Source organism: Cheilinus undulatus, linkage group 16 (assembly GCF_018320785.1).
Source record: "Cheilinus undulatus linkage group 16, ASM1832078v1, whole genome shotgun sequence".
NCBI lineage: Eukaryota > Metazoa > Chordata > Actinopteri > Labriformes > Labridae > Cheilinus > Cheilinus undulatus.
This window is the reverse complement of record NC_054880.1, coordinates 13,585,068-13,612,762: the sequence shown is the minus strand read 5'-3', so window position 1 is coordinate 13,612,762 and position 27,695 is coordinate 13,585,068. Positions and strand designations below refer to the sequence as shown.

General features: G+C 40.4%; 1 protein-coding gene and 1 long non-coding RNA gene across 3 annotated transcripts in view; one reads left to right on the top strand and one right to left on the bottom strand.

Moving 5' to 3' along the window:
* LOC121524098 overlaps positions 1-27,685 on the bottom strand; it is a 54,229-nt gene extending 26,544 nt beyond the window's left edge. Inside the window, exon 1 of the long non-coding RNA XR_005993092.1 lies at positions 27,645-27,685. This is a non-coding gene — a long non-coding RNA (uncharacterized LOC121524098). The remainder of the gene's footprint in view (positions 1-27,644) is intronic.
* si:ch211-195b13.1 (STKc_SGK domain-containing protein) lies at positions 6,687-25,279 on the top strand. 2 transcript variants are annotated; one of them, XM_041809290.1, is made up of 13 exons: positions 6,687-6,868; positions 19,863-19,938; positions 20,681-20,759; positions 20,853-20,893; positions 20,988-21,045; positions 21,149-21,232; positions 21,329-21,460; positions 21,554-21,666; positions 22,048-22,171; positions 22,278-22,373; positions 22,458-22,613; positions 22,702-22,791; positions 23,423-25,279. In XM_041809290.1, the coding sequence occupies exons 1-13, from the start codon at positions 6,841-6,843 to the stop codon at positions 23,585-23,587; spliced, it is 1,242 nt and encodes a 413-aa protein (XP_041665224.1). In that variant the 5' UTR covers positions 6,687-6,840; the 3' UTR covers positions 23,588-25,279. The 2 variants fall into 2 exon arrangements, with proteins under 2 accessions (XP_041665224.1, XP_041665223.1); XM_041809289.1 differs by lacking the exon at positions 6,687-6,868 and adding an exon at positions 19,125-19,360.
* Positions 27,686-27,695: the final 10 nt, after the last annotated feature.

The window sequence follows — 27,695 nt, the reverse complement described above, 5'->3', positions numbered from 1 at the left end:
AATGAAAAATAAATATGATAAAACACAATAACAATCAAAGCCAGTTTAAAAAGCAACAGGCCAGGCGTGCCGGTAGTCGAGTGGTTAAGGCGCATGCCATATACACAGGCAACCCAGGTTTGAATCCGGCCCGTGGCACTATTTCCTGCATGTCTCTCCCCGCTCTCTCCCCTGTTTCCAACTCTATCCACTGTCCTATCAAATAAAGGCCAAAAATAAATCTTTAAAAAAAAAAAAAGCAACAGGCCATAAAAAGTCCAAATGTTAACCAATACAAAAGGAGAGGATAAAAAGGGCGTATCTCCAGCATTTCAAAAGCCAGGAAATAAAAGTGTGTTTGATTTTAAACAGGTAGTTAGGGACAGCTGAACATGTACATGAGCTTCAACTTTGACCTCAGGACAGTCAGAAGCAGAAGGATCTGAGAGTCCATGATAAAATATGGGGTCATAAAAGGTCAGAAACATAAGAAGGAGCCGTGACAAAATTTTAAATTAATACTGAAATGCACAGGAATCTTGCACAGGAGGCAGAAGCGGGGTAAATGTGCTTATACACTTTATGGTCAAAAGTATTTGGCCAGCCATTTTACAACAGGGACTGTAATGGCATATTCAAACACATATACTTTAATGTGGAGTTAGCCACACTTTTGCAGCTATAAAAGCATCTATTTTTCTTGGAAGAGGAGAGTGTTTCTGTGGGGAATTTGTGCCCATTCATTCTGTAGAGCATTTATGAGGTCAGGCACTGATGTTGGACGAGGTCCGGCTCATAATCTCTGTTCAAATTCATCCCAATGGTGCTTCATGGGGTTGAGGTTAAGCCTCCTATGCAGGCCAGTCGCTCTCTTCCACATCAAACTCGTCAAACCTGGTCTTCATAGTCCGTTCTTTGTGCAATAAGGCACAGCCATGTTGGAATAGAAAAGGGCCTTCCCCAAACTGTTGCCACAAAGTTGGAAGCATAGCATTGTCCAAACTGTCTATGCTGAAGCGTCAAGATTTGCCTTCACTGGAGATAAGGGGCCTAGACCAAACCACGAAAAACAGCCCCATACTATTATCCTTCCTCCACCTTACTTCACAGTTGGAACAATGCAGTCAGGCAGGTGTCGTTCTCCTGGTATCCAACAAACCAGTTCTCTGAAGCTCCTGCTGCTCAGTTTTTGTGCTTACAGTAATGCCAGTGGAAGCTGTGAATTCTGCAGCTGATGAATCAGTAGAGCGTTCGTGATGTTGACCCCACTCGAGGTCTTCCTCGTCATGGCTGAGTTGCTGTTGTTCCTAAATGCTTCCGCTTTCCACAGTTGACTGTGGTATACTATGATACATCACAGTACCAAGTTTGAAGTCGCTGAGCTCTTCAGAATGACACATTTTGTCTCAGAAATGTTTGCAAATGGAGACTGCATGGCTAGGTGCTTGATTTTATACACCTGTGGCAACATGTCTGATTGAAACACCTGAATAAGATACTCAACAGGAGTGGCCAAATACTTTTGTCCATACACTGTAACTTAATTCAAAGGAGACTCTTGGCTGTGTTTTTTTTAGGGTTTAGGGGATGGGATAAAAAAATATTTCACAATCTCACCTCTCAGGAAGCCTCATATCACTTATTGCCGTTACCCAGTGCATGGCATGGCAATATTTCTAAGTTATAGCCTAACTGTAAATATTTTAATAACCACAGGTCTATGAGCCGCACATCTGTGTAGATCAATTACAGCAATGCTGATATGGCTTAAAGCAAGCATGTTAGAGCAGTATGTCAGGAGGTCCAGAGGTGTGCTCCATTTACCTGAGAAGTCAGATATCAGAGCTGGGAATGACATCACACCTGAGCTGACCATGTTCCAGTTACTGCAGCCTGGTGAACTGAAGACCTGCCTCAGCTCCACCCCTGTGTCTGTTACCTGGGCGATGAGAAGGGAGTTGGAGACATTGTTTTTGATCTAGTGACCACTGCAGATTGGCTTTAAAATCCTCATTATGTAACCAAATGACTGTCTCATGGACTTGATCCAATATTTTCTACTGTCTATACTAAAAACCAGCTAGTCTGGTTTAACTGAAAATATCTGTTCTAAAAGCTAATGATAATATGGCAAGTTCAAGTCACTTTAATCACCTTTTTTAACCTTGTTTCCAGTCGTAAGTCTGAGCTAAGCTAGCTGTCTTTGCTATAGCTTCACATTCACTAAACAGGCCTGAGGACGGCTTGAATCTCCTCATCTAACACTCAGCAACAGAGTGCCCTGGCTCCATGAAAAGGTTTCCTCTTTTATAGTTATATAACCATGTAAACTTCATGTAAATATTTTGGTTACTGCTTTAAACAAGTTATTCAATGCGTCCCCTTGGGGAAATGGTGATGAGAATGTTTCCTGATTTTTCACAGCATTTAGACTGAAAGATTCAACAGTGACTTAAAAAAATCAGTGAGTTGAATAGGAAATGAAAATAGCATATTCCTGGCACTCTTATGGGGAAGACAGAAAACATCCTGGACTTATCGTTAGTCGATCACAGGGCTGACAGAGACAAACAGGCTGTTACACTTATATCTACGAACAATTTAGAGTCACTGATAAGCCTGATGGGCATGTGTTTGGACTGTGGGAGGAAACCAAAGAATGCTGAGAAAACCCATGCACACTGAGGTCTCTGTTTTGAAACGTGTGGCATCTCTTTCCATTTTTACACTGATGACACACAGCTTGACTTGCCCTGAAAATCAAAGCTTCTAACCCTCTGTGATTACTTTTCAACAATCTCAAAGACATCAGCTTCAGGGTTGCCAGGTCTCGGTAACAAATCTAGCCTAATGGCCGATAAAAAATAGCCCAAAAACAAGCCCAATGCTGAAATTCAACATAAGCCAGTAACACCACATATATTGCTTGTGTGCATGTGCAGGTGTGCTGCTCCTGTGTGTGGCGGTGTGTATGTCTAAGTGCCAGTGTGGTACAGAGGATCTATGGTTGTGTGCTATGTTCTAGGTTTCCTGCCTCTCTGCTTAGTTGTATTTGAGGGTAAATAGAGTAGTTGATTCTGCTTTGGATATGAAATACACAAACACAAGACATTAAAAATGGGCCCACTCAACCAAAAAACAGCACCCGCAGCCCTGTTTCACCCAAAAAACTGCAACTGCATCACAGAAAATACAATCTACCTGTAGCAGCACGAAAAAAGTAGCCCATTTCCGTGTGAAAACTGTGGACCTGGCAACCCTGAGCAGCTTGGATGGCTTTGAATTTTCTCAAGCTTAACAAGACCAAGACTGAGGATGCACCAACCCGAATATAGACCTGTTCCCTCTTTAACCTTTTGCAGAAAGTCTGGGGTGGTAATATACAAATATTTTAGAATGATAAATAATGTGATAAATTCAATGGTTGTAGAAAGCTTCTTCCATCTCTGGCTCTTACAAAGGGGTCAGTCCTTTTTTATCTTTGGCTTTGTTGATATGTTTATTGGACAATGCTATGTTTCCAACTTTGTGGCAACAGTTTCTGTTCCAACATGACTGTGCCTCAGAGCACAAACAAAGGACTATGAAGACATGGTTTGATGATTTCAATGTGGAGGAACTCGACTGGCCTGCAAAGAGTCCTGACCTCAACCTCATTGAGCACTTTTTGGATGAACTGGAACAGAGATCATGAGGCGGGCCTTCTCGTCCAACATCAGCACCTGACCTCATAAATGCTCTACAGAATGAATGGGCACAAATTCCCACAGAAAGTCCAAAATCTTCACTCTTTCAGGAAGAGTGGAAGCACTTATTTCTGCAAAAGTGGGAGCAACTCCATATTAAAGTACACTTATTTGAATACAATGTCATTAAACTTTCTGTCAAACTTGTGAACTTCTTGTCCATTTGACTCAAATCTGACCTATAGTTTTAAAAAGTACCTCGGTGTGAACTGGGGCAAAGTTAAAGGTTTGTAAAAAAACAAGAAAATTGGATTTTAGAGTTTTTGTCTGAGGGGAAAACTTCAGGAAACAAACAAAACAGCAAACTATTGTTTCTGTCGAATCTGTGTCAACTCTGACAATGAAGCTAAAGGTTTCAGTGACAAACAGTCACTCCTCTGAGTCAGTATATCACCATATCTGCATCACACTCCTCTGCTCACACTCAGCCCTGATTTAAATTACATGCAAATCTGTCCAGTCAAAATGGTTTTTCACATTTTATTCCTGCACCAGCCTCATCACAAAACCCCTCAGGCTGTGTTTCTGATAAATTTTTAAAAAACACCCCTGGCGTCTTTGCTCAAGTTACTTGATATCAATGTGTATTTATTTTCACTTTCCCTGTGAACTGTGTCGTGCAGTGTTTCTTCAAGGTGATGAGCAGGCTGAAAAAATATGTTTGTTGGCCAAGTTGCGGCATTTCAACACAGGACTGCAGATATAAAATGACTCAGTGGAAGATTTCATGAGGAAGAAGCCCACTTCTCTATTTCACAGCTCATCTCAATGAGTTCATTTATAAACTCTCCTTGACCTATGCAGCTTTATGAAATTTAAATAATGCTTATTAGTCAGCGGTGGGAGCCGTTTGTGTCCGCTGTGAAGTTTGAGTTCAGCAGCGGGGCACCAATCTGCGTCAGAGGCTTTGAGTTCAGTATCAATAAAGACAGAATGAACAGGCAGTATAAAGGTTCACATCATAAATATTCCTGAAGGCTCTTCTGTGATTCGTAGATCTCTTATCAGGGATTTTCACACAAATGTCATCACTATCCCAGAGAATATGGATGGAACGTTAAGGGTTATCAATGGTGCTTACCTATAAATACAGCTTAAATTTGTAGTTCACACAGATAGGTGATCATGTTGATGAGTAAATACAAAATGCTGTTTTTAAATGAAGATTTTATTTATTAAGGGAAAACACCTTTCAGACCTACCTGGCCCTAAGTGAAAAAGTAACTGCCACCTAAACCTGATAACTGGTTGTGCCATCCTTGGCAGCAACGACTGCAATCATGCATTTGCGGTAGTGGCAAATGAGTCTTTCGCATTGCTGTAGAGGAATTTTGTCCCTCTCTTTTTTGCAGAATTATCTTAATTCAGCCACATTGGAGGTTTTTTGAGAATGAATGGCCTGTTAAAAGTCATGCCACATCATCTCAACCAGTTTTCAATCCAGATTAAGCCACTCCAAAACCTTCATTTTGTTTTTCGAGACATTCAGAAGCTGACATTCTCCTTCAGGATTTACTGGTAGAGAGCAGAACTTATGATTCTGTCAATTATGGCAAGTGGTTCAGGTCCTGAAGCAGCAAAGCACCCCCAGACCATCACACTACCGCCACCATGTTTGTATGTTAGTATCATGTTCTTTTTATGAATTGCTGTTATTTTTACTCCAAATGTTACGGGGCACCACCTTCCAAAAAGTTCAACTTTTGTCTTGTCATTCCCAGGAGTATTTTCCCAAAAGTCTTGGGGATCATCAGTATTTTTTGGGGCAAATACGACATGAACCTTTGTGTTATTTTTGTCAGCATCATTTGGCCTTGGATTCCAGTCTCTTTCTTATTGTTGAATCGTGAACACTAAACTTAACTGAGTCATCAACACGCTCTTGAAGTACATTTGGTAGTCCTGGGAATGTTCACTGTTTCAAGTTTTCTCCATTTGTGGGTAATGGCTCTTACTGCGGTTCGCTTGAGTCCCACAGTCTTAAACATTGCTTTCTAATTCTTTCCGATGTTGATGACTTAGTTTCTTATAATGAAACTTTGATCCAGTCTCTAAACATGTTTATTTCTGCTGCTAAAACTGGATTTTTAACTGTGTTGATGTGACATTTCCTTTCTTACCTGAATGAGCTGCATGAACACAAGCAGCAGTTTTTTTAAGATTCAGATAAGAGTAGTATTAGTCTTTCCTAAAATCTGAATAGAGTTGGCACCCAGTCTAAGAGAGAGAGATTGTGCTTTTGAATTCAGCCATGAAAAGAAGCAAATATGTGACCTTTTATAGTCCTATGCTCTTCCAGTCTCAAAACTAAATCATAATTCAGTGCATCACCTCACTGTCTGAAAACTAACTCATCAACGATGCTGCTGTTGCTCCTGTATGTCAACCCCCATGGACCTCTCTTGTCCTCTCATTGTATCTGACGGCCTACAGCCCCGAGGCAGACCGCTAACAAAGCAATCAGGACTGTCAGTGTGACTAAGCGGATAATTTTACCCCTGAAACTCCTCAGAGAGAGAAAATGATGGTGGCAGAGGAGGCTGATGAGCATTGAAAGCATCACTTGTACAATGGTAGCCAATTAAAAACAGGTTTTAAAGCCTCTCTGTCTGTTCTTTGTGTTCCTCAGGTGGTTTCCTGTGTCATGGAGACCAGTTCTCCCTCATACCCCTGTGGGACTGAAACATTCACAGGAGCCGTAACCAGACACCTGCTTTTTGTAATGTTCCAGGCTCTCCAGGTGGATAAAGGAAGAGATGAAGGTGGAGGTGGAGGAGGAGGGGGGCCGGTGTATAGAGGAGGAGAGGCAGGTGCGTCACAGATCTTTGGTTTCAGCTTATTTGGTGTGATCGCAGGCAGGCAGGGCGATAAGAGGAAGAAACAGCAAGGGAAGAGGGGAAGTGCAGCGGGGAAAGTTATTTGCCTTTAAATCGAAGACTTTTTTTCTAACTGGAGCTGCAGAGAAAAAGAAGACGGAGAAGGAGAGGGAGGCATATTTTAAAGGAGGACTACATCTCTTTTCTCTGAACTCAGGCACCTGGACGCTCTGCAGCAGACAGACGTTCATTCATCAGAGATCCAGAGCCTGAGAGCAAACATAATCACCTTAGAGGACATGAAGACGGGCAAGAAATCCTTCATAGGTAAGGGCTCCTTTAATTCACTGTCTGTGTGATGAGATTGCCTAGTGCAGGAAGGAAGGATGCACCTTTTCCTCCTTCCACACCTCAATCATCTGAATATTCTCCCTTTTATGTCCCTGACTATTGCATGTTTATTAAAAAATCTCCCCCCTGCTGTGTCTTGAATCCCCTCAGCTTGCTTTGACGTCATTGCCACTATTTCAAATTGCTTCTCCTTGGCAGCACAAACCACCAGATGCCCATTGCAAAAAGACATCATCGAGGGCTCCTCCGTCTGTTCTCGAATTGTAGTGTTGGTTAATTATGTAATGTCCAAATGCAGAGCCTCTCACCTCCTCCCTGCAGATCTCTCCACTTTTCATCCCATTTGTTATCTGAGAGGATAATAGCCACTGTTAGGCCTCCACAGCGTAATCAGGACTGAGTGGATCAGATGAGTTTGGCATTCATTAGTAGCTTGAAAAACTCCTTTGTTCTCACAGATATGGATGAAAAGGCAAGGCAAACAGTGGCAAGTTGGCCCCTTTTCTAGGGTTTTAAACCTTAGAGTCATATTTGACATAAAATATACTTAAATAAAGTTATATCATAGGGTGATACAATGCTTGAGCTAACAAATTGCTTAGTTTAGCACATGTAATATGATTAGGGGGTAGGGGAAGATATGCTACATCTTCTCAGCTTGAGCCAATTACAAAAACCTCCAAACAGGTAGCTCTGGATCTCACTTGTTAATAAAAAGGGAAACTTGTGATACGATGCGACACAATAAGATACGATACAGTGCTATCAAAACGCACACAATATGTGGCCTTTTATAATGAATATCACAATAAAAGTGTTTCTGGAGAAACTGATAAAGCAAACAGATGACACTTGGGGTGAGACGAACTGAATTGATTCGATTCAGTGTGATTCGGTACAGTTCGGCATGATATGATATGATCCTGTATGATACGATAAGAAATTATATGATCGGGTATGGTTTGGTATGCGATGTGGTATGGTATGGTTTGGTGCGGTATGGGACAGTATGGTTCAGTATGATACGATACAGTATGATACAGAATGGTATGTATGATATGGTATGGTACAGTACGTTACAATACAATAGAGTACGATACGATACGGTACAGTTTGGTATGATAGGATACGTTACAATACAGTACAGTATGATACCATATTGTATGGTACAATGCGATATGATTGGGTACAGTACAGTTCAGTACGATACAATATGGTACATTACGTTACAATAGAATATGATACGATCCCATAAGACACAACACAGCACAACAAGATAGGATACAATATGTGGTCTGCAATAATGATTCTGGGTTAAATAGGGTTAACCTGGCACGCCAGATGGATTTTGTTTTAACACATCCATCTGGAAAACCACTCGTAGGCAGCGTTTGGGAAAGGGCAGAGCCTTTGAAAAAAACTCGGAATGTGATTGGATGAACGTTCCGTCACATCTTTATGGCGTGACGTAGTTGGTATCGAGCTGCGCCCTTTCCGAAGGAATAAACGCCACGAACCATGGTGACTGTAGACATGCCAGTTCACAACTTTTGTCGTTTTTGAAAAGAAAACAACTCACTGCTGTTCTTTGTTCTTCTTTTAACTAAGAAATGTCGCCACGTTCTGATAGAACCGGCACTTTAGCAGCATCCACGCTAATCTCTTCCTCCATAATTGCACCGGTCTCTTGTTGCTGCTTGCTTACGTAACAACTCCGCTGCGCCTGAAAGTACTGTCCCTTGACACTGATTGGTCCTGTCACTTTCTAATCAGGCCCAAATGGTTCAGACAGGAGCTTTGCAAGATGGATTCACCAGTGAGAAACATGGAAAAGGCATATCCATCTGCTTTGTAAGGTTAATGTAGGGTAAGATTAACAGAGCAAACCTAACTGACCGGTTAGATATGAGTGGAAATCACTGGGTAACTCATGTAACAACATGGTACAATACATAAATGTGGGCCATGATAATGATAATATTAAGGAAAGAGTGATTATGGGATAATTGAAACATAATACACATGCAGTTAAGGATTTATCTATTTATCCTGTTCACATTGGTGTCAAATTCCCCCTCAGTCAGGATGTACGTAGATAACTGCTGACCCTGTGGTCTGGAAAATCTCAGCGGGTGCTTGTTTGGATCAGCTGCACTATGACTGCTGATTAATCAATATTAACAAATGAATATAAAATGAAGATGTTCTATTTTTAACTCAGCCCAGCTTAAAATATGGTTAAATTTCCTCTCAAAACTTCCAAAGTTTTTGGGACGCAGGTGGCCGAGTAGTTAAGGTGCGTCCCATGTACGCAGACGGCCCCGGTTCGAATCCAGCCTGAGGCCCTTTACCGCATGTCTCTCCCCTGCTCTCACCCTTGTTTCCAACTCTATCCACTCTCCTCCTCTATCAAATAAAGGCACAAAAATGTCCAAAATAAAACTTAAAAAAAAAAAAACTTGCAGTTGTGTTAGATCCTACATAACTCTGATTTGTGAATATAAACCAGGCACTGACATGAATATATCCAATGAAATCCTTCATATTCAGGTCTTGTTTAATTTGATAAAGTTACACTGAATCAGCACCCCAAATCGATATTAAAATTTGCAAAACAGTACAGCTCCTTGTCCTTATCAGACTTACTTTCAAACTTGTATTTATGGGTTTTTTATCCAGCTGCCATACCAGATTGATTCTCAGTGGATGTTTTATGGATGAACATCTCATCGCAGTAACCGACCTCATGAGGTTTACGGTGGATTACTGATGCTATAATCACTCAGCAGACCACAAACTGACTCAAATCATTAGCTTGATGGCGGCTGTGTAAAACTGAGCTCACTTTATTTAGGCTAGTTTGGGTAACCTAGCTGAGTATTTAGAGCATCTTTATGTCACATTATTACAATTCGGGCCATAAAGAGAAATGGGAACTGCAGAAAATAACAGAAGTCACCTCTGTCTGCTGATTCATGATTTTTGGCCTATTGGTGCAGTTTGTGAATGAGAGTCTGGTGATCTGAATGAAAATGACCTGTGTCTACTTCCTCTGGATGGATTGATAGTTTCAGTAATGCACAGGAAACCTGCGGTATGAGGGCACAAACATCACCATAGTAACGGCAGAAATATTATGTTTGACCAGCAGTAATTTCAGAGAACATCAGGACAAAGCTCTTAATACTGTAATGATAGTAATTATAGCAGTACTAGCAATCACATTAATATAATTAATAGAAGCTCTGGGGTTTTAAAATAGGCAGGACCGGCCCACTCGCTTGGCAGCAAATTAAAGTAATGCATCATTTGTGGAAATTTGGCAGTAAATGAGTGTGAGTCATCACAGAAGAGAGCAAACACTCTGTTTCTGTTTTATCTGATGAAGCAGGCGAACGAGGAGCCATCTAATCCCCCCGTGGAGAATTGGAAAAATAAAAACACATCTCATATCCTGCTTGGGATTTCAGGAGGGAAACACTGAAAATCTGAAGGTGCTTTCACACGCCAAAATCTGCTCCCACGCACTGAGGCCTGAGGCTGCACTGCGACGCTGCTCAACAGGACCACCACCTCCGGTCTGCATCTCTGCGCCTCTCTCTATGAGTAATAATAAGAGTAAAGAGACTGAGCGAGCAAGCAGGAACAGAAATGAGACATTACAAAGGCTGATCTGATCTAGAGTGAGATCAGAGGCAGTCGGGGTTGGCATGACTCTGTAGGTGTGTGATCGCTCCACAGAGCCAGTCAACAAGACCCACATAGTAATTAGAGATCCTCCATCCTCATTAGCCAACAGCCTTCCTGCCAGCTGCACAGTTGGTCACCGAGGGCCCGTTCCCCTGCATGACTCACTCGTCCACCTTCTGCTGCCTCCAACCCACTGCACTGGGAGAAAGCAGCCCGGCAGGTCGAGATCCAGTTTCCCAGACCGCCAGAGAATAAGCATATGATTTTCTGACTAATAACTCCACAATATCTTTGTGATACTTGGAAAGTCATTCACACCTGAGCTATTTGAAGCAAACTTGTGTTTTTTGTGAGTTTGTTTGGTTTGGGATGTATGCTCACATAAACCCTGTTGCACACCAAGGGACCAAACTCTGGTCCTTCTGTGAAAACTGGCATCCCAGTTTGCTTCCAAGTTCCAAGAGTTTAGTTTGCCACAGTGATTTGAAACAAATAAGTGAAGTTGATCAAAAAACAGTGCACCATGGGTTGTATTTGGTTAGATTATTAAGAAAACATGTTGAAATGTGGCATCAAAGCATCTGTAAATGATGTCATAGTGGTTAAGAATGTGGTTAACATTAGCTTTGCCAGCAACAGCATTTTTCAGTCCTTTTTGCTTGCTCAACTCAGAAAAAAAGAGCTGAGATAGCTGTTTTGGATTGTTAAGTTAACACCACTCAGTTTTTTAACAACTTTCTATTGGTCAGTGTAGGTTTATCTAAAGTTGGTTTAAAGGCCGGCTAAGACTGCACCATGTCAGACTATGCAACTGATATCATGTCCCGTCTTGGCCGACAGACTAGCCACACTACAAGCTTGATCCCGACCACATATCGTATGCTGACATCACCACTATGTCTCTGTGGGTGAAAGTTCACAGGTCGTCAGGTGGGCGGGTCAAAGAGTGTCAATCACTCTACAACAGATCTCTTTTATGTGATTGTAGTGGCTTTTTGCTAGATAAAGAAGAAAAAAACAAACAAGAAACAATTATGGATGGGATTATGGATAATACTTATGGAGGTATCAAGAAGATGACTGGCTCTCCTTCAGATGGAACCGAAGATATGCATGTGATAATGTAAAGAAAATAAAATGTAAAGATTAGTTGCCTGGAGGGAGAAAATGATAAGGACCAAATGCTCTCCTGTTGGTGTCACGCTTCATGTTGTTGACGTGGGTTCACGGCGTCAAACTAGACAACGATGCAAGAAAAATTCTGACATGCTAGTTTTGTTCAGTCGTGGTCGCAGGGCTTCTTAGACGCATCATTTATTTATGTCACACTACAAGAGTGTTTGTCGTTCCTGACGTGCAAACTCAAGCTAAGATTTGACGATGAGCTGCGACATTGCAGTGGGACCAAAATCTAGCTGAATTCATGTAGTCTGCGTCAGCCTTTAAATGGCATTTTTCAACGACTGGACTAAATCCCCCTACTAAATCCCACAAAAAAAATTTTTACTTGTCTTCAACAAACTCAGAATAAAAATACAGGTTGATCTCCCATTGCTGGATGTGTCATGCTTTTTCTTAATGTGTTAATCAGAGCATTTACATGCCCAATTACATCGACGTTTTGTAGCTCATTCAGGATATTTAACTGGACTTCTGTCCTTGTATCAGTATGCATGTAGAGGGGGTGAATCCACAGACTGATGGAAGCATGACTGCCTCCAGTGCAGCTAATGTGACCTTTCCTCCTGTTGACTAGGGATGCACAGAAACTGATACCAGTATAGGGTAGCAGTGCCGATACCAAGCCTCAGTACTCATATTTGTACTCATAAAAATTGCAGATACTACACTCGGTATCATTTTACAGCATGACATTAGCCTCTCATTATTTGAGTAGGTAGGCAAAGTTGTAGTCATGTCTGCAGCCTGGTGATATTTGAATATAATTTAGGATGCCAAAAGTGGACCACACTGCAAACTACAGATTCTTGGAGCAGACACCCTAGTGACAGTCACCTGATTGGCAGCACCTTGGGGTACCAGGCACTCAAAATATGAGTCAATAGCAACAGCTGTTTGGCAGAGAAGATATATCATATTTTTCATTGGCGCAACCCACATACTCAGCTCTGCTGCTCATCCCACAAATGCATGTTCCTTACAAATGTGGCATCATTTAAAAGTTACATAACCAGGCTTTCCAACAGGGTAAAATTTCTTGCCAAGAAGCATTGTTACAACAAAGAAATAATCTACCAAACGAAAAATGTCCTAACTTTTTGTGCTTAAGTTACATGTATTTTTATATGTATTTTAAGTCCTGTTTTAACTGTACATAAATCATACTTAATGTTGTGTTTATAGCGTGTTTTGGATGTATGAAACTGAACCCAAAAAATAAGTTACATAAAGTCAAATAAAGCCATAATGCAAAAGTTCATAGTTGCTGTATCTGGGCTCATTTTGGAGCGTAACATGACAGGCAGCTGAAATGACAAAAAGCTGGCATGTTATAGCGCAGTTTGTCCCCCTTTGAAAACAGAGAGGAGCCCAGTTATGTGCTAAATGAAGTCTCTGAAGCAGTCCACTTCAATATTCCTTGCACAAAATCTGGGGCAGTCATGGAAACCATGAATAAATTTAAGCCAGCGGGTCTGAATCTTCTCATTTTAGGGGAACGGATATGAAGAGTTAGGCTAACGTAAACACACGTCATTTTTGAACTGGAAGAGTACATGATTAGATTATGGTATCAGAAGACAGAATGGGATTGTTTTAGGGGCTACTGTTGTCAAATGGGTTCAATAACAATATTGAGAATATTACTCTGAGGGATAAACATGTATTTTCCATTTTCCCTAGACTTGAAGGACTCTTGAATTACAGAGTAATGTAACATGACCTTCTATGCTTTTTTAAATCTGGTTTTCATTTTGTAGTGAATCTGAGCCATGGCTCTTTGTCTTGAATTTAACATGAGAGGAACACAAACTGGGTTAATTTTCAGTGCAGCTCACGCACCAACCTTCAGCCTCAGACAGAGCCTGTAATCATGTCAGAAGTGGTACCACACTGAGTCTGGGGGCGTTTTGATCGATGGCTCCCTGTGAGATTTGGAAAGGCTTTTACTGGATCTTCTGGCAGGTGACTCACATGACTGTTTGACGACGTGCAAATGAGCGGAAAAGCCGCCGGTCTGCTCAGCATTTATCACAAGAGGGACGGAAAGTGGGGCGTCTTTTGTGAAGGTGCTAAATAAAACCGGATTAATCTGGCACTGGAGGGACATTTCTATGGAGAAACTGAAAGAGATACAGTCTGAGATGCATGTTTGAGGCATTTCTTGTAATCTGAACATTGAAGAGGACAGAAAATCTTTGTCTATAGTGGGGAGGCTTAAATCAGAGTGACGTGAATGCGTGATGGGGGTTGCTACGGTACTAGAATTTCAAACTTTGAGCTGATAGCAGAAAATATAAAATGATATTTCCTTTTTCAATACCACAGCAAGATAAACAGAAGTCCTAGGCATGCAGTATGTGTATGTTTCTTTTATAATTATCAAAAAATTACAAGTAAACTCCTACATTCTACTCAAAAACATTTGCAACATTTCAGTAGCATGGCATATTTGTGCAATGAAGACAGTGCTTTCAGATGCCAGTATAGAACTTTTGCATGTGACGTTGACAGTTTCTTTTAGCAAAAGGGATCTGTTACTGGTACTGCTACTACTAAGCACCGGATACCAGTGCTAAATAAATAAACTTGGCCACAAGTTCCCTCCAGTAATCTCTGTAGTGCACATTTTGTATAAGAGCATTTTCCATGGCAACATCATTATCAGCACTGAATGCTTGCAAACGCTGGTGTTACAGTTAAAACCTGACCCTGGTTAGTAGCGGCATTCAACCAAATGAAACATTGAAAATATAAATCTCCATGTATACCTTTGTGTAAATTCATATCTGATGAGCATGTTTGACATTTTTATGAAAAATGCAACCAAGTGTTATTTGAAAGATCACTGCAAGTGTGAGGAGAGATGCCTCTTTCAGTACGCTCTTCTCAAATTTCCTTGTGTGCCCTCAAGGTGACTCTTCTCATTGACATGTTTAAGTAGGCTAATTTCATTACCTTGTATGATGTTCATACCTCCCAAACAAACCTTGAAAATAACCGGATAAAATGTACAGTATCCTAATGCCAACATTAGTCATTATCTATCCAGACTGAACAGAGGTGTGAAGAAGAATTTGCCCCCCTCCTGATTTCTGGCACTTACATGTTTTAGCCTATCAAAGAAATCTTAATATCAGTCAAAGACAACCCAAATATAAATTTTTTTTAAAAATTACATTTTTTAAATTATGATTTCATGTATTAAGGGGGAAAGCCATCCAAACCTACCTGGCCCTATGTGAAAAAGTTATTGCCCCTCTAAACCTAATTGTTCCACCCTTGGCAGCAACTGCAAGCGTTTTTGATAACGGGCAATGAGTCTTTCACATCACTGTGGAGGAATTTTAGCCCACTCTTCAGGGCAGAATTGTTTTCATTCAGCCACGTTGGAGGGTTTTTGAGCATGAACCACCTGTGGCCTTGGAACTCTCCCATTGATGTCATTTTTGCTCAGTTTCTTTCTTATCATCGAATCATGAACTCTGACCTTAACCGAGTCAAATGAGGCCTGCAGATGTCATTCTGGGTTCTTTTGAGACCTCCTGGATGAGTCATCGATGCACTCTTAAGAGTAATTTTGGTAGGCCGGCCAGTCCTGGGAGGGTTCGCCACCTGATCCAAGTTTTCTCCATTTGTGGGTAATGGCGCTCAATGGTTAGCTGGAGTCCCAAAGCCTTAGAGATGTCTTTGTAACCCTTTCCAGACTGATAGATGTTAATGACTGTTTCTCATCTGTTCTTGAATTTCTGTTGATCGCAGCATGATGTGTTGCTTTTCTAGAACTTTTAGCCAACTTCACTTTACTAACTGGACTGTTGACATGCTTACACGTGCACACACATTTTGGCTTCACTTTTGTGCAATGGATGAAAACAGAGACACTCTGTCCATATAAATACACAGTCAGTGATATAACAGAGACCTTTTGTACAGTATTCTATATCAAATATCACATATAGTCTAGTTGAACCAAGCTGTGAATCTAAATGACCCACTTCTGTTCATCCTGTCTTGCTGGTGGCAGCCTTTGGTTTGAATATAAATTAACATCTGTAGTTTTGTTTGGTACTTATTGATCAATCATTGAAATAAAGGGAATTTTTTGTTTTAGATCAGGTTTTTTCTTCATCAAAAGTACCAAAGCACTGGAAGTTTTGACAACCTTCTCTTTGACTCATATTCATGTCGAGATAACTAATTTAAGATAAAGGGGAAATACAACTTTAGGTCAGCTGTGCCGCAAAGCACCTGACTTTCTGTTTCCATCACAGTGGAAACAATGCAAATCAGACATGAAGGGCTGCTCAAGAGAACTACCCGAGTCATGTTTGTCCTTCTACATGTAACCAGAGATGATAACATGATACGCTTAAAATATTCACAGCCAGAGACAACATGAGGTGAGAGAAAAGCCTCACACACAGCTAAGGAGAGTCTATGCTGTCAACGCAACCCGATCTGGTGTGTTCAAACAGAGATGAAACTGTGCGGTTGAATAAACTCTGAGCCGGTTTCTCTTTGAGCCTTCATGCCACTTAACTTCCTCTTTCCCGGTACAAGAACTACCGGGCCTGTGATGTCTCACTTCCATTTTAATATGCATGAGTGTCACATGTCAGACTCCTGGGACAAAAGCCAGGAATTCCCCGGTGACAGTTGAATGAGTCTCTAAAGACAGAGGCAGATGTTTTTAAAGAACATCGTGGGAACAAATACTCAGATACTTCACCAGAACTGAAGCAGTAGAGTTGTTCAGATAATAATAGCTTTACAAAAAGGAGGATTCAATATTGTTTAAGTAGAATTCTTCACTACATAATTTCAATACATTTAGATCTTGGAGAGATGGTGCTTGAGAGAAGAGGATTTTAGGGGGGCCTGAAACAAAAACAGGCAAATATCAGTAACAAAAAATGGCAAAACTAAAAAAATAGTTTTTTAAGAACAATAGCAATAATTGGGTACACTAATTGTATGTGTGATTAGTTTACAATAAAATCTGATACAAAAATCAGTAACAATCTCTTCAACAAAAAATGGCAACAATTGGCAAAAAAAAATGGTCAACAGCCTGAAGCAAAATCAAAGATAACTGGTTACAAATAAGGTGGTAATTAGCCGTAAAAATTAGCAATAATCAGAAACAAATTTGGCAATAATCAGTTGAAACATCTCTAATCATCAGTCACAAAAAATAGCAATAATCTCTTCAACAAAAATGGCAATTATTAGGAGGAAAAGCTGTCAACATCTTAAAGCACTTATCAATGATAACATTAGGAATAACTACTACCAATATTTCTGATACTCCATCACAAAACATGGCAATACTCTAAAGGAAAAGTCTGAGATAATCTGTAACAAAAAGCACAATAACCAATATATGGAGAACAAAATTAGCAATTACCTGTTGCAAAGACATCAATAAGTGTAAACAAAAATTTGCAATATTAGCAAAAAATATTTGGCAGTAATTGGTGACAACAGTCAGCAAATCTGGGGGGGAAAATGTAATATTCAGCTGTGAAAAATTACAAACAACTTGAAGCATAAACATCAATAACTGGGGACAAATATGATAGTAATCAGCCACGATAATCAGCAATAATCAGCGACAAAATTGGCAATAACCACAAGTAATATCTCCAATAGTCTGTGACAAAAATGCACAATAATCTGAAGAAAAATCTGAAATAATCTGTAACAAAAAAGGCAAAAATTGGCATCATATGGGAAACAAAACTGGTAGTTAACTGTTGCAAAGATTAGCAATAACTGGAAACAAAAATCTGCAATATTAGCTAAAAGAATTTGGCAGTAATTGGTGACAACAATTAGAAATATTTTGAAAAAACAGCAATAATCTAAAACAAAAACCGGCAATGGTAACAAAACTGGCAATAATCTGAAGTTCAAATTGGTGGTGATGTGTGGCAAAACTGGCAATAACTAGTCTCAGGATTAGGAAATAATTGTTAACAACTTTTGGCAATAATATAAAAAACTAAAGATAATAAAATAGGTGGCAAAACTCTGCCATAAATCAACATCAACAATTGCCAAATCTGTAAGAAAAACTGGTGTTCTAGACTGCAAAGTCTAAACTGCATGCTGGCTTTTATAAGCCTACCAGAACTATTACCTTTCTTATTTGTACTCTTCAGAGCTACATGTGCATCTTTGATCAGCCAGTATCAGCAAACAGATTCACTGATGGTGATTTGATCACAAGTTACCACTTGAGATTAGACTCAATCAAAATTGGAAGTAAAAGCTTATGTGCTTATATATTCTGAGCAAACAAATCCCCTTTAATGTACAGTTTAAGAGTCCAGATCTGAAAAATAGAGTAACAGGCCTTAAACTCCACTAGATAGAAATGCTTCTGTCATGATCCTCCCCATGGACTAACACAGTAACAGACAGTTCTCATCTAAAAACCATTACAGCTCTGTGAGCGATCTGACAGCAAAGAAACTCATTAACACAGCCGGAAAAGTTTGCTTTAATTTGCACTGCGGCTCCCTCTCCTCCTCGGGCGGTATAGCTATCTGCATTATGGCACCGTTATGTAACTTTCAGGGTTAGTGGACCACATCTACGACAGCTGCTGGACTCGTCACCGACTCAGCTTATGAGAGCATAATGTCATGTGCATTTTCTCTGAATTTACATAATTCTGTCGTGCAAGTCACCTTGATAACCTTGACCCCTATCAGCTGTGCTGATCCACTACTTATTTAGAAGGAAAAGCTTATGGATATTTCTGGAAATTGCGTGGATTTAGGTGGAAGACAGATGGATGCTTTATGGTACTGTTATTTCTCTTCTTTGTATAATGCATTTAATAGGTTTTATTGGGTAGAAGCTGCAGGTGTTGCAGGCAGGAGCTGAAATGCAGCAGTCGTGACATACATTTCTCCACATCCCCTTCAAAATAAGAGTACCTCAGGGGGGCTCAATTTGGGTCTGTGTGCAGCAGAGATGCTCAAATATTGCAGTAAATCACAAAATAAATGATGATGAAGTATCTCTGTAAAAGGTGAATTTGATCTTCTGTGTGTGCGTGATTAATAGTCAGTCTGAGCTTTTCATTGAGAGAAAGGGATGAAGAGGAGGAGGAGGAGGAGGGGGGGAGGATGGCCTCTTCATCCTCCTCTCTTCCTCCTCTGCGGTGAGCTCTCCTCGTCATCCCCCGCCTCCTACAGGCAGAATGTGGCTGCAGCGGAATCCCGTGACGTCACTCCTCCCCCCTCAGGGTAGCAGTTGCCGTGGTTACGCGGGTGACGGAATAAGGGGCGGCGCCTCCTCCGAGTACCACGTGCGCGGTATATATACTGTGTGAGGCTGGAGCGGCGGACAGCCGTTAGTCAGAGCGGAGCGAGGCGAGCAGAGCTCCGGTACAGAGAGGTTTGAAAACACGACGCAGATAAGTCAGTGATAACTGACTGCTGGAGGACCGTAGAGGGACTACTGTTGATTTCTTCTTCGTGTTTATTGGATATCCGGTTTTTGTCGCTGTCAACATGGCTGTCACTGAGGCTGGATGTGATCTTACTTACTGCAAAATGAGGGGGATTGTCGCTGTTCTTACTGGTGAGCGATATCACACAAAATTACTATTTTAAATAATTACTTTAGCTGCGTTTGCTTCATTCACTTAACCAAACTTAACCTATTTAGTCTCACATGTTAAACTTTTTCTAAAAAGGACCGTTGAGAGGTGACTTTATCGCAAATGCAGATGCTTTTTTTGGGATATCATTTAACTAAATTGCACTGAAACGGCAGGGATTAATGCAACTGTGGTGCAATAAGCTTAAAAATCTCCAACCTGGCTATTTTCGTATTGCTAAGAATCACGGATGGAAAATGCTTTGTTGGCCACCACCACTGTTGGTATCTGAATGAGTGACCCAACTGGTTGCATAACCTATAAGCCCGCAGCATTAGAGCTCCATGCACAACACGCAAATCTACCCTAGAACAGAACATGTGGGATTCAAAAACAGAAGATTACAGCCCAAATGATGTTTTTATTCCCACTTTTACTGAATATGTCCCACTAATGTACATTCTTTCTGTCTTCTTTGTGCAGCTTTCATCAAGGAGAGAAAAATGGGGCTGAATGACTTCATCCAGAAGCTGGTGTCAACCCCACATATCTGCCAACAGTGAGTATTACCTTACAAAAAAGGTGAAAATTGTTTGTTTAGGGTTGGAAAATTGGCGTGGGAAGGAGGCTTAATTAAGAATCGTCTCTTGGCATCAGTCACTTCCTGGCCCTAGTATTTATTTGTGATCATTAGCCCATTCACAATCTGTGTGTGCGGGTGAGGGCGTTTGCCAATCCAATCAGCCACCTGAGTTTGGCAGGACAATCTGTGCAGAGAAATAATCTGGGTCCAAGCAACCAGGGTAAGAATAGTCCTGTCATGATGAGCCAGAAGCAGCGTCCCTACATGCCTAATCACCCCCGCAGCAAATCCTCTCTGTCCCCTAGACGAGGATAAACTGGTAATTCAGTTATTACATGATACATGGCTTCTAACTGTCACGGAAAAGCCTTCTATGTGAGGAAAAAGACAAACATCGCCCCTGCATCTGTCCCCATCAGTTGTTAGAGGAGGAGAAGGGCATGTGAGCCGGACCTCGGTGTCCTGTAGTCACCTCCTGTCGTGGGTCAGAGGCTTAAGCTTTTCTCAGACAGGATAGGCTGTTACATGGCGCTGATTGCCTAAACTTGACCTGACTGGATGTTTCAGTCGGTCATTCACAGCCTAGCAGGAAGTGTTCGTTCACCTTTGCAGCCTCGCAATCTGCTCGAGTGATGCCACTAAGAAGGGCAGATATTTAAAGTAATCAAACTGTTAAAACTGAAATTTATAGCTCATCTTCTCTGTTTATTTCCTCCAGTGTTGAAGTGAACAACTTCCTGAAGATTGATGAAAATCAAAATGAGGAGGTAGAGAATGACCAACTTCCTGAAAGTCCGGTAAGCCAAGACTGTTAACTGTCAATCTGACTCATTTTCTATCTAAACTTTGGCAATTTACTCATAAAAATTCCCCTTTTTGTACCTGTTTAGATGTGCCTACATTCCAGAAGCTCACTAGCTGAGGACACACAGTAAGTAAACTTGACAAAAAAAACTTCTTACTGCAAGAATTTTCATCCCTGTGTCAAAAAAAATCCTAAATATATTGTTGTTTCTTTACATTAGGATCAAACCTAGTGATTTTGACTACCTCAAGATCATCGGCAAAGGCAGTTTTGGCAAGGTGAGTCCGTCTATAACGTGTCTTCTATGTGGACACCATGTCCTATCTGCTCCCATCCATCATCACCACGTGAAGACTTATGCAAATGTTTGCTCTATTACAGGTTCTGCTTGCTCGACACAAGGAGTCCACCAAATACTACGCTGTCAAGGTGCTGCAGAAGAAAATCATTATGAAGAAGAAAGAGGTGAGACATAGTCTCATTCCTTCAGGGGTCAGGATTATTAGAATCCATTTCCCTCTAAATGCAGCCCTGTATAACATCTGTTCATTCTCCCTTTAGCAAAAGCATATCATGGCAGAGCGCAGCGTGCTGATGAAGAACATCAAGCATCCCTTCCTGGTAGGGCTGCACTACTCCTTCCAGACTACCGACAAACTCTACTTTGTACTCGATTATGTCAATGGTGGAGAGGTAAGTCTAAAAAACAGCAAAATCTGAAATCAGGTCAGAATATCAAAGTGTTATCAGGTAGATGTTGACAGATGTTTATGTGCTTTTCTCCAGCTGTTCTACCACCTCCAGAGAGAGAGGATCTTCCTGGAGCCCAGAGCCAGGTTTTATGCTGCTGAAATTGCCAGTGCGCTGGGATACCTCCACTCCCTGCACATTGTGTACAGGTAATGAAAGATCCTACAGCACCCCCTAGTGGACAGTTGTAAACATAAGCTTTTCCAGAACTTAGCACAAGGAGAAGAGCAGTGAAGCAGCTTTAGAAATACAACGGAAAAGCATTCTTCTTTAAGACTGTGAAAAAGTTTGATGCCTTTTGCTGCCACATTTTGTTTAAATATATATTATCTATTATTCTAACGAACAATTGGATCAAAAAGTGCAAAAGCTTTTTTTATGAGAGGTGCTATGGAGAGGAATGAGCTAATCAAAAATTGCAACAACAAAAAAAAGTGGTATAGAAAAGGCCTGGATTTTTGACAAAAATTATCTCAAATTTTACAATTCTGGTATCATAACAATCCTATTCTTTTCTCCTTTTTTTCCAGGGATCTAAAGCCTGAGAACATCCTGTTAGACTCACAAGGCCACATCGTTCTCACAGACTTCGGCCTCTGCAAAGAAGGCCTTGAGGCTAATGGTACTACAACCACTTTCTGCGGAACACCTGAGGTACAAAACACACTTTAACTCCTATATATGCGCATTGTAAGCACAAAAAGGCACGAGCAGAAATTATTAGACATTGGCTGATTCTATCTTGGTGGTTTCCTCTCAGTATTTGGCACCAGAGGTTCTCCAGAAGCAGGCGTATGACCGCACAGTGGACTGGTGGTGTCTGGGATCAGTGCTCTACGAGATGCTCTATGGCCTTGTAAGTGCAAGCTGTGACTTTACATCCTTTTATTATGATGTTGCTGCTTATTCACATGCTAAGTTAGCTTTATTTGCTCCACAGCCTCCGTTCTACAGCCGCAACACGGCCGAGATGTACAACAACATCCTGCACAAGGCTCCAGTGCTCAAGCCTAACGTGTCAAACGCAGGGAGAGAGCTGCTGGAGGGGCTCCTGCAGAAGGACCGCACCAACAGGCTGGGATCAAAGGATGACTTTGTAAGTGTTAAAAGATGAGCTTTAAACACGGATAAAACTAAAGGCTGTACGAGCGTGTTTGCTGATTTTGAATTTGTTATCCTTGCAGCTTGAGCTCAAGTACCATTCGTTCTTTTCTCCAATCAACTGGGAGGACCTGATGGCCAAAAAGATCACGCCTCCATTCGTTCCTTCAGTGGTGAGTTCAAACTACAGTTGAAAACTAAATTTTTAGCATTTTGTAGGAAAATGGTCAAACATTTCACCAATTTTCCAAGCAGTTTGTTTGACTTGCATGTCAAATTGATTCTCCAAAGCAAAAAATGTTACTTTAAAGTCTTAAAAAGCTGCAACTGATGAATATGTTGCATTTCAGTATGTATTATATTAACTTGTGTTTAAATGTGAATAATAGTTTCAACCTTCACTCTAAATGAGATGTTGAGTTGGATCAACAATCCAAAATAATTCAATTTCAATTTTAGTGTTAAAAGCCACAAAGAAATCCCAGAAAAATGCTCTTTTTAAGCTAAGTATCATCGCTATGCTAAATAGTGGCCACATTACCACTTTGAGTTTCATAATTTCACTCTGAGACCTCTGTAGCATGTTTGCATAGTTATGTAACTGCTCTTCAAAGATGCATTTTGCAAACACCAATGCATAAGCAGTTCCTCATCCTAATCTCACAAAACACAGAACAGCAGTAAATTTTTACATTTAATGAGCCAGAACTAGAAAAATGTTTGTTCCTTTACCTTAAAAGAAGCACTAAGTATGACATTTTCTTTGTACTCAATGTCTAATCCCCATCTTCCTTGCTTTTACAGACTGGCCCCACAGACCTGCGACACTTCGACCCCGAGTTCACCCACCTCCCCGTCACCTCGTCCCTGTGCACCGACACCCTGACTGTGACAAGCAGCATCAAGGAAGCAGCCGGGGCTTTTCCAGGCTTCTCTTACGGGCCTCCTGCAGAACACTCCTTCATGTGAAAACGAAGGCAACCATCTGCACTGGGAACTCACAGAAAAAAAACAGGATGAAAACTCTGGATCTAGACTCTTAATTTGACTGAGGGACCACACCAGAGCAGCCTGTTTGAGGATCTACTGGACATGAACACTTTGGGGGTGGATCTTGTGCATGAAAACCGTGAAGATAACAGCGATCCCACTCTTCTGCCTCATCCACTCAGAACTATTAAACATGTGTGCCAAGTCTAGATGCACTCTGGGATCATTAAGCATCCCGCTCTGTTCTCTAAGGAACGCACAGCTACAGGTTAAGAGAAGTGCCTGAGGTTCAAAAGGCAGTTTGGACGGCAGTTTATCAGAAAACACAACATCATTTGAACCGCTTGGACTTTTGACCAGAGCGCTAGCCGTTAAGGGTGATGCCTTCAATACATGTCATGTTTTCGTTTTTGTTTTAAACTCATAACGCATTTTTATTTTCATGTGAATGCTCATTTGCACGAGAGGAAACAAAGGTTGGGAAAAGTGCGGCGTTCTTCTGTAAAGATCAGTGACTTTGGATCAGAAAGCTGCATATCTTTCCTCATTTTATCTTGATATCTTTTCATAGGACACATAGATAATGGCATTTAGTTACAGTAAACTAATAGAAACTTTTGGACCAAATAGCTAACAGTGGATGCTTTTTCTCAACCAGTTTGTCCTTGTTACTTAAGATCAAAATTTTACTGTACTGTATAGAAGAAGTTACATATTTTACTGCAGAACTAAAAGGTTTTCATGTTTTCATGACCACAAATATGCTCTAGGCAGTTCTATCATATCATACTTTTCCTTATATAGATATTTGAACATAAAAGATTTAGTTTGAATGATATATCCTGTATGGTAATACATTTTATCCATTCCTTTCCACATGCAACCACATACTGTGTTAGTCTAAATTTAATGAATGGCTTCCTTTTGATCTGGAGGTTTTCAACCAGCAATAACAGGCCCACATCAGTGATAGCAAATACTGTATATCAGTTGTCTTCAAATTCAGGTGATTGCTGTTTTCTTGCAAACACTGCAGTCAAACTCTAAAAACTATAAGATGACATTATTTTATATTTATGCATCATGTAGAGATGAACTGTGAATGTCTTGTGCCTGTCCAAGGCGGCCTGATCCATATATACTCGATGTACATATCTCTTTTCCCAGAACCTTTTGGTCCCTTTTCTAGAAAATAATCAATCTGTGTTTTAAAAAAAAGTGCTTCATTAACTTGATGAGGAACCACTAGATGGAGTAGTTGCTGTGTCAAGCCACTGCCCTACTGCATAATCTGGTTCTGGAAAGTGCAATAAGTTGTCATTAACTTTGAAGGAGTTATAATCATGTGTAAATTGTGATTTGAGCAGATAGTCATTATTTATTAAGGAGAATCTTCACTCAGAGTCTATCCCTGACTCTGTTTAACCCCATTCAGTCTTCATATGTAATACAGAGAGTGCATTTTCAAGCCTGCTGAAAACTTTAAAAAGGCAACACACAGTTAATAATTTTCTTCCATATTTGGAAGCATGACTTTTTTTGTTTTGTACTTTTTAATGCATATTTATTTTCATGCCACTGCTACTGTATAAAGAAAATACTTTACATGATCAACTGAAATATTTAACTGTAATCTGTGTCAGAAATGGCAAATAAAATCTCTGAATTAAAGGCAGGTGTTCTTATTTTTGGAAAGTGAAATCCAAACTTTGTCTTAACACTCTAGATGTTGGAATAAGGTTATTGTAAACATGTGAAAATACTGAGATCTACATGTGACTGATTTATGGATACAGGCAGTTTTAAATTTCCCATCACCAGTCTTAATGGGGGATTACCCCACCCCCTTATTTCATTGAAATACAATGAAATAAAATCACAGAGCAGTTCATTCCAGTACAGTCTGTTGGCCTACAGATCATTAAAGTATCACAACCGAGAAATTTGTATCAGGAAACTCTGCTCTGATCAGAAGTGTTTTGTCAAATTTGAGAGGATTGTATTTCATATGAGTGGGGGTGACTTCAGCTCATTCAACTGACATGCCCCACATCATCCCAGAGCAGATTTTACAGCCTCATTTTTCATGATTTTGAAGCGTAATTGTATAAACTTAGAGATGTTTCTCATAACCGACACTTGGCCTGGTGGTTCATAACACAGTGGCCTGTCATACAACAAACCTAAAATAAAGATTTTTTTTTAAATCACTTTACAGGGATTTTAATAATAGGTACAGTGACCTCAGGGCTCTGCGTTGGGTACAAAACAAAGCCTTGATGGAATAACTGGAGTCATCCTGGATCATTTTAAAGCTATGCTAACAGTCCATTTAAGTGAAAAATGTGAATGAGCTGATTTTATTCCCCCCTGTCTCTCATGTTTTATGTCAGATTAGTTGTATTTTAAACTTAATCTAATTGTAACCAGGGTCAGTAAGGGTAATATATGTAGGGACCCAAAGCAAATACTTTCCCATTTAGCTAAAAGCAATCATAGTGAGTGGATCAAATATTTTGAAGCATCTCTCCTCAGGTAGTAAAGCCAGAGAACTACCAGACATACTCAAATTTGAAATATACAGTACTGTGCACTTTTCAGGCATGTTTGAGCCAAAATTTGAGGCTGCATTAAGGCGTAGATGTGGCGAGTAAGGAGCCCTGAGGGCACCATCAGGTGTGAGGGAGGATTGACACACCAGTCATGCTCTGGATGTCCTTGCATCTTACCAGGGCCATGGGAAAATAATCTGTGGAAAAAAAATAACAAAGCCTACACCTTTAGGGTGGCGTACAGGATGGATGTGGTCTTTTATTTAGGCGTATAGCTCATATTTAATGCACTCCTATAATTACTATATCTTTAGGCTTTTTGCAGCATGAGGCCCCAAGCACATGCCTCCCTTTTCCAAATGGTAAAGCCACCTATGATTGTAACTGGTATGCTGTCTTTGCCAGCAAAACAGAATGCTATTTTTCTGGAGGCATTATGTTTTTGGTGTTGTCACTCTGTCCATCAAAGCCAGTCTAGTGAACGTAACATCTGTAGAATGCTTCAAGGGATTTTTTTAAACTTTCCACAAATGACTTCTCTGATTTGATGAGTGATCTGATGAGATTATCAAGGTTATATGTCACAGGTCAAGGTCACTGGGCCTCATGTTCAGTTCTTCCGTATAAATGCCACATCTTAATAGAGGGATTTTTTTCCCCAAACTTTACAAAAATGTCCACTCTCACTCAAGGATGACCTGATTGGAATTTGGAGGTCAAAAGTAAAAGGTCAACGTCACTGGGCTTTAGATTTCTACAAATCACATGACCTCTGAAACCACCCCAGCCTTACTTCTTGACTATCTACTTGTAAGATATATCAAGGATGCAATTCCCGATAACCAGTATTGGGTATCAGTGCAGATACCAAGCCTAAGATCAAGTACTTGTCTTCATACTAATAACACATTGCAGATACTGTACTTTGTATTATTTTAAAACATGAGAGAAAATGAAAATTAAGCACTGATAAACTGTCAAGAGGAGGGGTGAAGACTGTTAATGAAATTTAAACAAACAGTTGAAAGAATTTTAAGAACAGTTATGGTAAATAGCCAAATTTAACTTCTTGTGTTCATACTTGGTCTTGAAAATGTGGCATATTGATGCATCCCTAGATACACTGGCAGGCAGCAGTTCTGTTTTTTAATGTTTGGTGATACAGCAGTTGTATTCTCTGTAGTATCAAATAAGAGTTTGTAGTGAAGTAGGCTATCCAGAATTTTGACAACCTTGCTTTCTTTCATCTATGCCTGAACAAAAGCTTGTTCCACCACTATTTACAGTAAAATACTAAAAGAAGCCCTCAGTTAGCTTAAATTAACCAAAATAATAAACTATTTTCGACATATTATGGTACTTCAAACATGTCTGTCTGACACAGACATGATGTCACAATAAGTAAACCACCCTAGTTAAATGTTGACAACATTTGCCGACAGGGTTCAACTGTTCAAACAACTGCTCGCGATTTCGCCGCTCACCTGTGTTGATGTATCGCCACACCTGTCGTCTTCCGTCGCGCCATGGAGAAC